This window comes from Lingula anatina, chromosome 5, assembly GCF_051362555.1.
Source record: "Lingula anatina isolate TDL-2025a chromosome 5, LinAna3.0, whole genome shotgun sequence".
Taxonomy (NCBI): domain Eukaryota; kingdom Metazoa; phylum Brachiopoda; class Lingulata; order Lingulida; family Lingulidae; genus Lingula; species Lingula anatina.
The window spans coordinates 5953778-5967636 of record NC_141771.1 but is presented as its reverse complement, the minus strand read 5'-3'; the positions used below and the strand labels follow the sequence as shown (position 1 = coordinate 5967636).

General features: G+C 38.8%; 2 protein-coding genes across 2 annotated transcripts; one reads left to right on the top strand and one right to left on the bottom strand.

Moving 5' to 3' along the window:
- Positions 1-1909: 1909 nt before the first annotated feature.
- LOC106168193 (luciferin-binding protein-like) lies at positions 1910-2893 on the bottom strand. Its single transcript, XM_013547162.2, has 2 exons — positions 2737-2893; positions 1910-2310 (listed from the first exon to the last, which is right to left on the bottom strand). Exons 1-2 carry the CDS (start codon positions 2891-2893, stop codon positions 1910-1912), a joined length of 558 nt encoding a protein of 185 aa, XP_013402616.2.
- A 6058-nt stretch (positions 2894-8951) lies between these two features.
- Positions 8952-13477, top strand: LOC106163718 (uncharacterized). Its single transcript, XM_013541386.2, has 5 exons — positions 8952-9163; positions 10816-10996; positions 11336-11535; positions 11954-12030; positions 12333-13477. The coding sequence occupies exons 1-5, from the start codon at positions 9100-9102 to the stop codon at positions 12759-12761; spliced, it is 951 nt and encodes a 316-aa protein (XP_013396840.2). The 5' UTR covers positions 8952-9099; the 3' UTR covers positions 12762-13477.
- Positions 13478-13859: the final 382 nt, after the last annotated feature.

Below are 13859 nucleotides of genomic sequence, written 5' to 3'. Positions count from 1 at the left end.
GTTTCAGTCTTGTTACCCTGCTGTACACTCTCTGAGTATGTAACCGACGCCTAGCAATTTTCACAGACACATTCTTATGTGTGAAATTGTTCCACTGTGTTGTCAACTGATAAGCAGTGTCGAACTTTGACAACCTGGACATCAAAATTAGTCGTCGGTCTTCACGGCCAGTATTTTTTCTTGGACGACCCATCAGAGGCAATTTGTCTCTTGATCCAGTGTTTCTATACCGAGACCAGACCCTCTGCACGGTTCTGACTGAACAATTCAATTGTATCGATATTCTGACATTGCTTATATTCCGCCTCTTCAGGTTAATAACTTGCACCTATAACCGTTAGATAATTGCCTGTATCTTGCCATATTGGAGGAAGACAGGAATAACATTTGCTGTACATGTACAAGACCAACAATACAATTCAATGGTTTAGCGGTTTTATACTCATTAGTCACATTATAAGTAGACCAGGCATAATAAGTACCCAAGATCTGCCTACTTTTATTACTCTAAGTTAGGGGGTGACCCTTCTTTTGTCCAGTGTGTGTATTTATACCTATTTTATCAGTAAAATGTGGCATTGTACAAACGTTGTTTGCTTGTATCTCTAACTGCCCTGTCGCGCCTCTCTGGCTTCTCATTCATATTTAACAGTCAGTCGGGACTCGGGCAACCTGCGCAATCTTTCCCATATTAAACTTACTTCCACCCACTCCAATATAGTACAATTAGCAATGGCACAAACGGCGTGCATTAATCACACACACACACACACACACACACGTATATGAATATATATAGGACCCTTTTTCGGAGAGACCTCTCTCTCCGTATGTTAAATGATACATGAATGCAGCCTGACTGCATGTAATGTTCGCTTGGTTGACGGTTAACTTTGTATTATCTAAAACACACACACACACACACACACACACACACATATGACCTATAGTTTGATAAATAATTAATAAATGAAAAGGATGGTGATTATTGCCTGCACTGGCCCTGTGAATGATTTTCTAGTTCATTTACTACTTTAATAAACACAACACCATTACATCTTAAGCTTGAAATGTTCAGTCTTCAGGAATTAGCATTGCGTATGTTAAAAGATTACATTTTATTGCCACCGTTTCAAATAAGAAATTCTGTTAAGATATTAGGAGGGTATTCTAAAGATTATGTTTTACAGGCAATTAGTAACTTGTATGACTGTTATCATGGACGTAGACTCTGAATGCTATATTATATTATATTATATTATATTATATTATATTATATTATATTATATTATATTATATTTCAACTGCTTTCATTTGTTTCATTTTTATCAGTGTATTGTAAAATGGAATTATTGGAAAACTCAAGAACACCATCATGAGAGATGTCATCCTTGGGCGATACAAATAATTATTTTAAAATATTCTAAAAGCACCAGGAGTAAGGGTTGCAAATACATAGGTTTTAATTGCGTCAGGGTTAATAGTCGCTGGCCACAGTGAAACATTTTCGGTCGCTGTACATAATATTCACGATCGCCTCACATAATACAATCCGTCGAATTTTAAATAGTTAAGAACGACTTTTACTGCACATATTAAAACGGGATAAGTAACATTTTATGACTCTGGTATATCGATCCTAACGGTGGTCGCTTTCCCAACTTATCGTCATGCAGTAGCGTCTGGTTCTGAAATATTTCATAAATGTTTTACATGACAGCATTACATAAACAGAGTGTGTTAATTGGTGCACAGCTGAGACTTGTGAGGAAACATTGTATCTCCGGTGATAAGTAACAGAAACTTTTGCTGTAGACTAGCCGTAGTCGTCAACTATCGCAGCCAAGAGCGTTATATTGTACATGTAAATGTATCTGGCCCAAGCTGCTTTCCCAGTTAACCTCAATCCTTAGTCAACAAGGGGACCGAGGATCTCATTGTATTTATTATTTGGATCCTCAGTAAAAACAAACTCCAGATACACTTGCGCACAATCTTCAAGCGATATGAAGCCATCTCCATTGCTGTCCATCAAGTAGAAAGCTCTGTTCGCCTCCTCAGCAGAAATGCGCATGCCCTTGTAAAAAGCTGCATGTTCTTCTTTGGAGATAAGACCGTTGCCATCCGTGTCTACTAAGTTGAAATTCGTGGCTAAGCGCGTTGGATACAAATCTCGCCGGAATGAGTCTTGGTTTACGATTGTGAATAAAATGTGCACATACTCCTCTTCTGCTACTTTGTCAGCTATGTCCTTGTCAAGATGATCCCAGGCATAAAGGAACTGCTTTACGACATCCTCACACTGATCACCTATTAAAGGAAAAAAGTTATATGATGCACTGTTTATCTTTTAAAATATCACCTGGCCATACGTGCAGTATTGTTTAAAGCATGGTTTCAATGTGACTCGCCCCCTTAAAAAGTTAACCTCGCCTGGTTAATGCATTTAAAGTTTATTCATTGTAACCTATGCATCTACCTGGGTACATGAAATTGACAATATTAGCGTCATTTGAATGCGTATGTATTAACCAATTATAACACGTATGCCTACTCCTAACTTATCAAAAACATTTACTTAACTACTACTACTCAATTGCAGATATACTGTAGTTGAATTTAAATTTATTATTTTCTACCATGTATTAGATGCTAAAATTTATCCCATACGATGCATTGTTCTGTTAACAAAGGGTGAAGTTAAATATTAGTCGATTAACAAACTGATCAAGTTACCATTTAGACCTAAGTACCCGGCAGCCCGTCTACCAGTGGTCTCATAGTCGTCTCTTGTCAGGTAGCCGTCACAATTGGCATCTAAACACTTAAAAACCGTGCGCATTTTCCGTTTCCAGTGTTTAGACCCAGTCACCAGCTGATAATCATCAGGCATCTGAAATATGCCCCTTTATTGATTCAAATCATTATATATATATATATATATATATATATATATATATATATATATATATATATATGAATTAAAAAGCGGGTATAATAATTTCTTATAAAGTATATCTATCGCGGGTATAGATAACAGCTATATAGATCGATTCATGAATGAGTGGATGCACATTAGCGAAACTACCTCATAACTTTGAATTTCTTTATATCAATATATTATCATTTATTATTTATCTATCCACCTATTTGTTGATGCATGGTGTAACATAAAGTACCCACTGACTGTCAATCTCGAGAAGAATATTCCCGATGCGGTTGACCGCATCAGTTGTATTTTTTTTTACCGCCACTTACTTTTTTCAAAGGTACACATTTGTTCGTAACCCAGCGCACAGGTTGCGCACATGACAAAGATCCAGTCTCAAATTGGTGTTGGGTGGCCTTGGTTAAATTCTGGGTTGGTTGCACAGCTTGTGTTATCCACCGCCTTGATTGGATTATTCGTAGGTGGTTTCTCCTGGGCTGGTAAACCCTGAACTTTTTGATCATCATGAAACAAGACATTTTCAAGACTCAGCAACAACAGTCTACTCGCTTTAACTTAAATGTAGGGGTCCACAGTTCACCATACATATTGATAAGCTAAACAAATGTTGATAGGCGGGTACAACTATAGCAGTTTACAATATGAATATGGCTGAACTGAACGGAACGAAGTAAAGGGGCGTTAATAGGTACTAGATCTGATTTGGATGTACCAAATTGAATTTTACTCTGGAAAGTTTCTTCTACTCACAAATCATTATTCGCCGCGCCCGTGCACTTGCCAGTGGCGGATCCAGAGCTATTTTCTGACAGTCTTCCAAATAATCTTTTGATCAATCATCCATTTGACCGTCTTCCGACAGAAAATAATAGATACCCGTCAGACGACCTAAATCCTCAGTCCATGGTTTGCTGATGACTTGGTATTATTTCAAACCAAGCAAAACGTATGATTAGATAAGGCAATAGCGGCGATGTGACTTATGAAAAAAATACTTTCTTGATGATAATCCCAACGAGCAGATAGCTTTTTTTTTTATGAAAGGGCAGTATGACACGCGTGACGCCATGCCGGGCAAGGTATTGACTCAATTGAAGTTTGATCTTTTGCGTAGTTGGTAAAGGATAGAGATCAATGACCAACCCCGCCTAAGTATCATTTTAAAGTCTTTTAAGTTAATAAAAACGAAGTCAAATTGACGGCAGAGACTTTATGAAAACGAGAGCAATAGATTGTTGTCAAATCAATCGCTAATTCTAAACCATACCGGATTTTTTATGCAAAAGGTAATTCGCCGGGACCCACGACAGCCTCCATTGATTTTCGATTGGGTGGCCAACTAGTTGTTGTGGTGAACTGGCATGGGTCATCTGGGATTTGAGCTCGTGACTTGCCGTTACCATGATCTTCTGGTGTGTTTAGCAACCCAGCACGCTACCGACTGCACCGTGACTGAACCTCCCACCCTCCGTACATACGGACTTCCTCTATAGTAATCACGCAATTTTTACAATTTATTTCAAGAAAAAAGTCACATTCATAGAACCCGAACGCGCGCATACGAATCCACCTGTGTCTAGGCCGGCGGCGTTACCACGGAACCACTGAAGCTCCTTTGGTAGGACATGCATCAAATTTAAACTTTATACTTTATCACCGAGAGGGACAGTTTCGATGTACATGTATGTATCTGCAATAACAATCAATACCCCGTGAGCCGTGCATATGTATTTCATCCCGCTCATCGCCAGTCCGCAAACACGGTATTATCATCAACGTTGTTGAAGTTCGCTATGTACACGAGAAGCCGACACAGAGCGTTCCTATATAGGTTGCATGTTTTTACTATGAGTTTGTTTTATGCTGAGATTTAGTTTGGCTTCACCTATGACGGTAAAGGGCGCAATGGAAAGGTTTTAACAACCCCATGAGAAGAAGGAATTATAAAAAAAAAAAACCCTCCAAATGTGTATAAGCTGGTTCGCTTTCCATTCAAGCAATCGCAACGATGCCAATATTAAGAAAATGTGTTAGGTAAATAATTCCACCGGGAAGATACCTTTTGTTCTGCTAAACGCAGTTTACAGGTGGTATGAAGTGGTGCTCTACTGGGAAATCTTCTGAATCAATTCAAGTTACGTCCTTTTTTTATTTGATAAGCCAGCCCGGAACGTTACTAGTTAGATGATTTCAGATGCTGTTATTTTTATTTTGTTTCACACTGAGTTTACGTTTGACTTTACCTGCGACGTTATAGAGCACGATGAGAGCCAAAGCGGTTCACGAATTGGCCGTTTTAGTTGTGAGTAGTCTTTGTTATTTCAAATGTCGACTGTGGAGTTGCTACAGGTACTATATGTATGTATGCACAGTCTTTATGAACAAGCCCAAAGAGGGGGGGGGGGGGCATAAAAAACAAAATGTATGATTAGGTAAAACCAAGGAGTTAACTCCTTGTAAAACAATAGCGGCGATGCGACTTCCGGAAGACCCAGAAGACGGCCTCAATCCGCCCCTGCGTGGATACTTTTTAAACCTATGATTTTCTTTTAAATGGCTAGTCATTCATTAAAACATCATGTCTATTATATGTACCTGTATATTTCAGAAGGAGGTATCGACGTCAGGTACTTTTTTTTTTGGGGGGGGGGGGTTGTTTTAAGGTCTGTATTGGGAAAGCTTCATAGGTTGGCAGAATATGTAGACATAGATAATATGCATTTGGAAAATTTACAAATGCATACAGTAACCTTTAAATAAAATGATTTTCCCATGTATGGGCGTATAATTTGACAGTAGAAGTTACACAAAACAAGTTACAAAACTAGATAAAAAAACTGAGATTGCCAGACATACCTATACTATTTGCTATGCTATTCACGCCCGTGCTAAAGTGGTGGGGGTTTTCAAGATCAAATTACATATCATTATACAGAAAAAAGTAACAAATTGAGGGAACAGTTAACCCAAAATACATCACACCAGAGAATAAAATCATGACCCTGTGCTGTAAATGCCAAGGGCCAAATACTTTCGTTAACCTTTCGAACTAAAAGAGGCATTATGAAGATTCAATTTCAGAATTACATGCCTTTGTGATATTCATATTTGCTTTAAGTCAAACATGCAGGCGAAATTAATCCTTTGGCGAGGGATTTCCTTTTGATATATAACAGACGTGTATCTGTTTCAGACTGGTGATCTATGTAATTAAGGCATGCAGGTATATAGTGTCGTTTGATTTTTCAGTCTGCGGGTATGTATTTTTCTTAATCCATTGTAAAGCTACAGTGGCGGCATATCTTAAAGACACTATGTTATCCAAGAGAATGCCTCCCCAGTGATACCCCAGACCTATTGGTACAGATGGGTAATCCTACTGCCACATTTGCCTCTTAACCATGACATGCTAGATGTATGTACACTAATAATTTATGGTGAAATGTACTTTTCGTTGCATCTTATGTATTGCTAATAAAAAAGACAGTAACTTGATTTTCAAAATCATGACTTTTTCATTACCTTTGAGGAAAGCCACTGACCTTTCATCACCGATCATCCTCACTTCACGTTATCAGCCAGTTATTCATGTGATCAAGAAACTTTGATGAGGGTTTCAAAGCCACTCTTTATATTTTGAAATATTTTTCCTATCTCAGGCATATACGTTTCTCTGTCGTTTTTGTTTCTCTGTTTTACTCGATTTCACAGTTTGTTGATATGTGGCAGAGGCTCAGCTAAGTGATTGTTTTAGTTGCGACGGGAGCGATTGCTTAAGACTTACGATTGCTAAAGACTTACAAATCTTTGCTTGAAATGCATGAATCCTGATCATTAAGTTACATAATCTTTGGTACAAATATATGCATCTGTAAAGAACATTGAGAAAAGACTCCCTTTTTATTTCCATTTTCTTTCCATTTCTGAAAGTTTAAAAAATAATATAATTTCCCACTGACTATTAGATAAAGTAGTTTAGAGACAGCAAAACCCCAAGTTTATTATCATTTTATTATTATAAATTATTATTTATGTCCAATTAATTTTAGTCGCTGGCCAAGCAATGGTTTATGAGATAAAGGTAGTGCAAAAAAGTAGTGACAGAACTTACCAGGTAAATCACTTCTAGTCTGCCTTTTCCACCGTTTTTCATAAAGACCGTTTGTTACTTCTGGGCGAGAGTGACAAAACGTTGTTTGAAAAGCGATGTCAACATAATGACACGAGCGCCCCCTGTTTTACCCTCACACTAACTGCATTTTTGATCTCTTTTTTATTTAGAATTATTTCTCTTCTGAACTGAATGTAAAAAAAAAAAAAACAAAACAACAACCGAATTTAAAATCAATAAAGTAAAATAAAAACATACAAAAAAAAGGAAAAAGTAGGCACATATGCCATATGGACTCAATGTGCAAATTTATTGTTTTGTGTCATCAGGTTCATGTGTGCAGTGACGTTAGGTCACCCTGAGCTTCAGAGATAACTTGCCACTAACCTCTTCACTATAGCCTATCTTCATCGTGTCAAGTTACCTCTGACGAAAATAGTTTGACCTAGTTTATATAAGCCAATCGAATCCATGTTTCAAAATTTTCACCAAAGTTTGGTGAAAACGCTGATTGGTTGACCGTCAATCGGCAATCCTCGGCTGATTCCGCAAGCTCCATACTAACAACAAAGTTATTGTCGAGTGCGGAGACATCCGAGTAGTTCCGAGTGCATAACCGTACACAAAGAAAGCATGGCGTCTCCTACGAGTAACTACGTAAAATAATGTGTTAAGTTATCTCTTGATTCTTTGCAAAATATGAGTAGGGACTATATCGGAATTGAAACCAGAGCAGTTGGAGGCCCTGCATCATTATCTACTGAGGAATGATGTATTTTGCGTGCTGCCCGCAGGTTACGGCAAGTCCCTGATATTCAGCCTTATCTTTGATTGGTCCGGATTTGAACAAAGCGCGCTTTAACTCGTTCGCGTTCATTGGCTAGATCGTTCAATGAGTCATTGACTGCGGGCTTTAAATTTGATTGGCGGGCGGCGGGGGCTATCGAATGTGGTCAGAGGTAACTTGACACGATGAAGATAGGCTATAGTGAAGAGGTTAGTGGCAAGTTATCTCTGAAGCTCAGGGTGCGTTAGGTACACTGCGGGATTTCTTGTAAGACATATGACAGTGCTGCTGCATGAATTCATTCCATATAAGTTAAATGCCCCACAGTGAGAGTTGCAATGAATGACACTTCTGACTGTAAAAATTGGAACGCGTAAATGGGTTCATACTCTGTGATTTTGTCAGGGAATTTGGATAGGGTGCACCTTAAATTGAGGGGAAATGTCTGCACTTATACATATACGAAGCTGAATTGGGAGCAATTACCTTTACACAACATTAGGATCCGAGATAAAACCAACCGAGAGAAAGAGAGAGGCAATGAAGATATATCAAAGTTATGCCTTATACCGTGTCAGGCCAAGTCAATGGCTTCATTTAAGTTTTTTTTAGTGGTGTTAGGTAAAATGAAATTGTCAACCTACGGCAATGAAAACTTTTATTTGCTATTACGTGACCAAAATCAAATTGTTTCGCGCTGCAAGATATTATACGTATTTATACGCGTGTGTGTGTGTGTTGGTGTATGTGTATGTGCGCTCGCTGGCGTTCGTGTGTGTTCTCGCGCGTGCTTGGTAAGCTTTGATATGCCAATCCCTCTTCCCCACCCCAACTGTATATCTGCCTTAGAGTAAGCACACTGTATCTGAACTGCTTAAGGTACTTAATTAAACTATAATTATAATTAATTAAACTATAAATGAACATTAAACAAACACAACAAAATAAAATAAGAGTGAATACAAAATCAAAGGTACCAAATGCGAAATTAAAGGCACGTACAGATTTAAGCGCATACCTGTGGTATCCACGCGTACTTTGAGGCCATTTAAAATGTAAATGACCTTGCTGGCCCAGGTAAATATATAATACTATGGATAAAAACGAATAGCTGTCCTCAGACGGAAAATTGGGGATAACTGGTCAATACAGATATCTAGAGGAACACGGACCACAGGTGGGGGTATTCTAAAAGCGCTCGAAAACATTGGAAATAGCGGCTTAGGATTAAATATCTACCACAGTCGAACTATGTACGTGATTGGAGGCATTTTGCTGACTCCGGTGATATTTTCTATGGTCGTGTCGGAACCAGGTAAGTTTGAATCACAAGCAATGGGCTCATTTCCATTGAAACTATTGTTCTGCGAAGATCGATCCAAATCCGCGAATCCGGGACTCTCACTGATTATAAATGCAATCAGATTAACAGATTATCACGCCTCCTCTTGTATAATCACCAACTTTTCTTATTTTACTCAACGCCAGGAGGAGGCTTGTTAATCTGATTGAGTTCAGGGAGGTTCTCCACTGAGTTAGATTGATCTACGTAGTGATCAGATAAATCGTCCCCATGAATGAAGCCCGTACCCGGGGAGGGGGGGACAGCTCTTTTTGTCGAGAAAAGGTCGGCTTTGGATACACATTGATCTAGGTTCACGAAGGTTTCATGGTTAAACTGAAATTGCTGGCTTTGGGGCATGTTTTTTGTTGTAGGGATTGGTAATATATCTCATTTTTAAAAAAAATTTTTAGACTTCTTTTGCACAATCAATAGTAATTGTTCGATATTGTTTCATGAGAGGCAGTCACGTTCCTACATATCATTCCATAAGCATAACGTTATAATCCTGAATTTTAGTATACTTTATTGTCCGTGTCTTAAACATTTTCATATGTTCAGTGCTAGTGCATGATACATGTGATCTGAAAAAAAAAAAACAAAAGAAAACATATTTGTTTCAAACAAAGTCGAACATTCTCAACAAGGATCTTGGGCCAGTTTCGGAAATTACAAGATAAATGGCTAATACTTAAGAAATAAAGCGGTCGCACTCTAGTGAGCTACTACTGAATTACCCCAGGTAACAGTGAGCACCGACTTCATATCGTGAAGTCTTCCTGTGGGAGGCATTTAAGGCACTCAAGCAACAAATTGCCAAGTAAAACTTAATGTTCGAAATGAACTACATTTTACTGCCCATTTGGTATTCACGGTAGAGCTCGATATCACCACAACATCAACTATGACTCTATTAAGAGTACTTAAAGGAGAGGAAATGTTTAATTTGCATTATGACAGAAAAAACATTCTCTAATATTCATACGTAAATAAATAAGTGGTAAATATAGATATATAAATACAATAAAAAATATATATATACATGTACATGTTTATAGATTGCCCAACAAGTCTTGGGCAGTTTCAGATACAGGATAGGGGACTTGAAAATGCTTGGGGAGGGCTATATTTGACGGCCATCGTAGGGCTTTAGGAGTACTTTTAAAAGATTACAAGCATTTTTCCCGAGAACTTAATAACCCAGTAGAACACTGCGTGTCAGACTATTGCAAACTGTTACCAACTTAATGACAATTAATTTCATGATACACTGCATAGCCACAGTGGACAGTATAACTTTTATAACTAGAATCATCATGTACCTCGGACAAATCTTTGTAAACGAATTGTTTTCATTGACAGTAGCTGGAATGTAGGTGATACTGACTTAATTCGAATTAATTTTCCAGTCTCAAAGTGTCTGAATTATTGGCAGGGGTCTGCTGGTGACAGACCATGATCTCTTTCTCCCTGAAAAACCTGACAGATATGAAGATTTAAAAAAAAATAGGAGATGTAAATAAAGTACTTTTATTTCACTTGGGCAGATTGACAAGAGCATCCTAAAATCACGAAGAGTCAATTTTATGTTTAAATTTCATTCACTGTGTATCAATTACACTTAGTTGGTTCGTGCGTTGCTGGCCGACGTTTCCTGAAGGATGACCGAGACATTTGTATATTCCACCAGTGTCCGAACCACTGGTACGGTCTCACTCGACCCACAATGCGGCGCTGTCCGCCCGGGGCCAGGGTTCCTGACGGATACGGTGAGGGGATTCCTGAACTGGACCTGTTATTAGGCAGGTAGGCTTTCGTGTACTAGTAAAATTGCTGTAGATAACAGGTAAAAGTTGTAATGGGTATTTAAACAAGAAAGTAACATACCATGTAGCTAAGATACGTACAGAATTAAATATTTTTCCATATAAATGCACATTTGTTAGAGAGGAGATGGCTTTTTAAAGTCTATCAGATTACTGAATTTGAATTGAAGTACAATGTAATTAAGTTCAAATTATCACAAAAAAATATAAACTGATATCTAATTAACTTATGTTATTTAAATGACATTTAACTGCAACTAAATCATTTTGCCTTTGAGACATTGTGGAATTATATTGAATCTCCTTCTTAATACCAAAGGCGCAACCCATGTACAGAACGTACCGGGAAAAAGACATGTCGTAGAATCCCTGCCCAGTGGACGCGGTGGGGTGGGTGGGGAGAGTGCTCTACCACGTGCGGGGAGGGGGTCCAGTGGAAGACCCGGGAGTGCACGCGCTGGCACCGGTGTAAGGGGTCCAAGGTGGAGAAGAGGCAGTGTTCTGGGCCACCCTGTGAAGGTAAGCAGGTGCAGCATTCACAGTTAATTATAGGTGATACATATACCGGGCACATGTAACTCTTGCAGCCGGACTGATAGTTACGAAATCACCCGATGGCTTTAGGATTTGTGTTGATGTATATGGGGCAATATGATTCATCTGTTTTGAGGAATATCTACTGAGGGCACCTAACGTAGAATATACAGGTCCAAGACACCAATCATACTTTTATTTGCAGATTTTAATAGCATGTGTTGGGCTTTGGTATAATTTGAACAACTGACACAATTCTCAACGTTTACATACTTGTTTTAAGTCTTTTTCATCAGCGAACCTGTATATGGTTTGTATATATCAGGCATATCTTATACATGTACCATACTCAGCTAAAACATTTTGCTGGAAGTTTCACTGAATATATATATATTCAATTTAGGTTTTGTGTGGACAGATTGGATCAACAGCGACTCGCCATCCACTGGGGAAGGGGACTGGGAGGTAGATATATCACCGGTGAGTAAACAGATTTTCAAGTACTGCATCAGTTATTCTTATGTGAATTGCATAAAAATATTATTACCTTACTATAATGTCGGGTTCGATATCTCGAAAAAGGGATCTTCCTGCTGAATTTTTCCTTTAGTTTTTGAATTTGAAATCGTCCAGCCCCAATTTTATAGTGTCACTTTTTTGGGGGGAGGGGTGTTGCAGGAAGCCAAGACCGTTCAAAGCATACGCTTGGTATTCTAATTTGTGCGTGTAATCAAACTAAAATATTAAATATTTATAAATAGAGAACCTTTTTATGTTTCAAGCCTCCCTGTGGTGAGAATCTGGTCCCAGTGAAAATCGAGTGCCGGTTTGCGCATCCCCTTTCCGGTGACGCAATGCCATGGACAGAGGGTAAACAAAATCTAACTATCCCCTGTGTTAACCCACGCGGAATAGGCTGTTTACACAAAGACCAAGCGTTGCCACCCTTGCCATCTTTGCCCACAACAGAACCGACAAAGCCGCCTTCCACTCCGCGTGCTGTCGATACGACTCGCCCTACGACAACGACAAAAATAATTCCAGAAGGGAACAGAACCATCTTTGCTGCAGCGCCGCCTGGTGTGTTGCAGGCGCCACCTGGGGTTTTGGCGGCAGTAGCGATCCCTACGTCTATGCCAGACGTACATGCGTCCCACTGTTTTGATTACGAGGTGCGGTACCTTTGTCCACTGAGGACGACAAAATCGTAGTCATACATGTTCACCAAGACAGCATGGACTCAAAGGCTAACATGTAATATGTTGACATGTTACTTTGACATATTGTGGTTCTGGTTTATATTTAATAATTAATTATGGTAGAAGAGTCGATAGATATGCTCATAGAATTTTTATACCCGCGACGTGTGATGTTACCGAGAACAATTTTTATCAAATATGTTTTCAGAAACCGAACACACTTTCATTACATCGGTTTGTTTACAGGTTAAAAGATATGTAATAAATGTGAGCACCCAAATTGCAATGTCGTGTATGGAACCGTGTGCAAAGGCGTTAATTGTCACACGGGTAACCATTGATGTGATGGTGTTACCAGTAACTGCAAAGAGGCATGATAGTTTTTACTCATTAGAAGGTGCTTTTGTAAATGCAACTGGCACAAACCTTGAGATTCGTTTCTGCTGCGGGTATGATCTTGCATTTCTCGTTAGTCCTGTAGCATTCAGAATGACAAACGGAAAACAATAAGTATAATATATACATTTTTGCCTTTTAAGAAAACTGGAACCCTAAGAACAGGCGCACTGATGTTATGGATTTAGGTTTTGAAACCTGAATAATATCCTATTATATGTTAGTGGAGTATAATTGCGATGCATTAAATTTCGCATCTTCTTGGTATCCTTTGCAACAACGCATTCTGGCACAGACCTTTCCAAGTTTATGTATTCATGTAAAACTAATAAAATTCCCTGGTAAAAAAATGTGTGAGGGAAATACATGTGCGTGAATTCAAAATATATCTAGTGGAAGTCGACCAACCCTTTCGACTCCACTCGGGCGGAAAATGTATAGTGCGTAATCGGAAATCAGAAATGACACACGCGCCTGTCCCTACGCGATCAAAGTACCCAATCACCTAGATATGTTCTACTCGGAAATGAGCAAGACCAGAATAATGTTCTTAAATTGCAGCCCACATGTTGGATGTGCACAAAGAGTGTTTGTGGACAAAAATTAAGATTCTTCACAAAAATTGAGTTTCTTTCCAATTATCGGGAACGGCAGGGGATGGGGGGAATTAAGGGATGAGAAATTTGGAATCAGGAAAAGGGGGGTTAACTTATC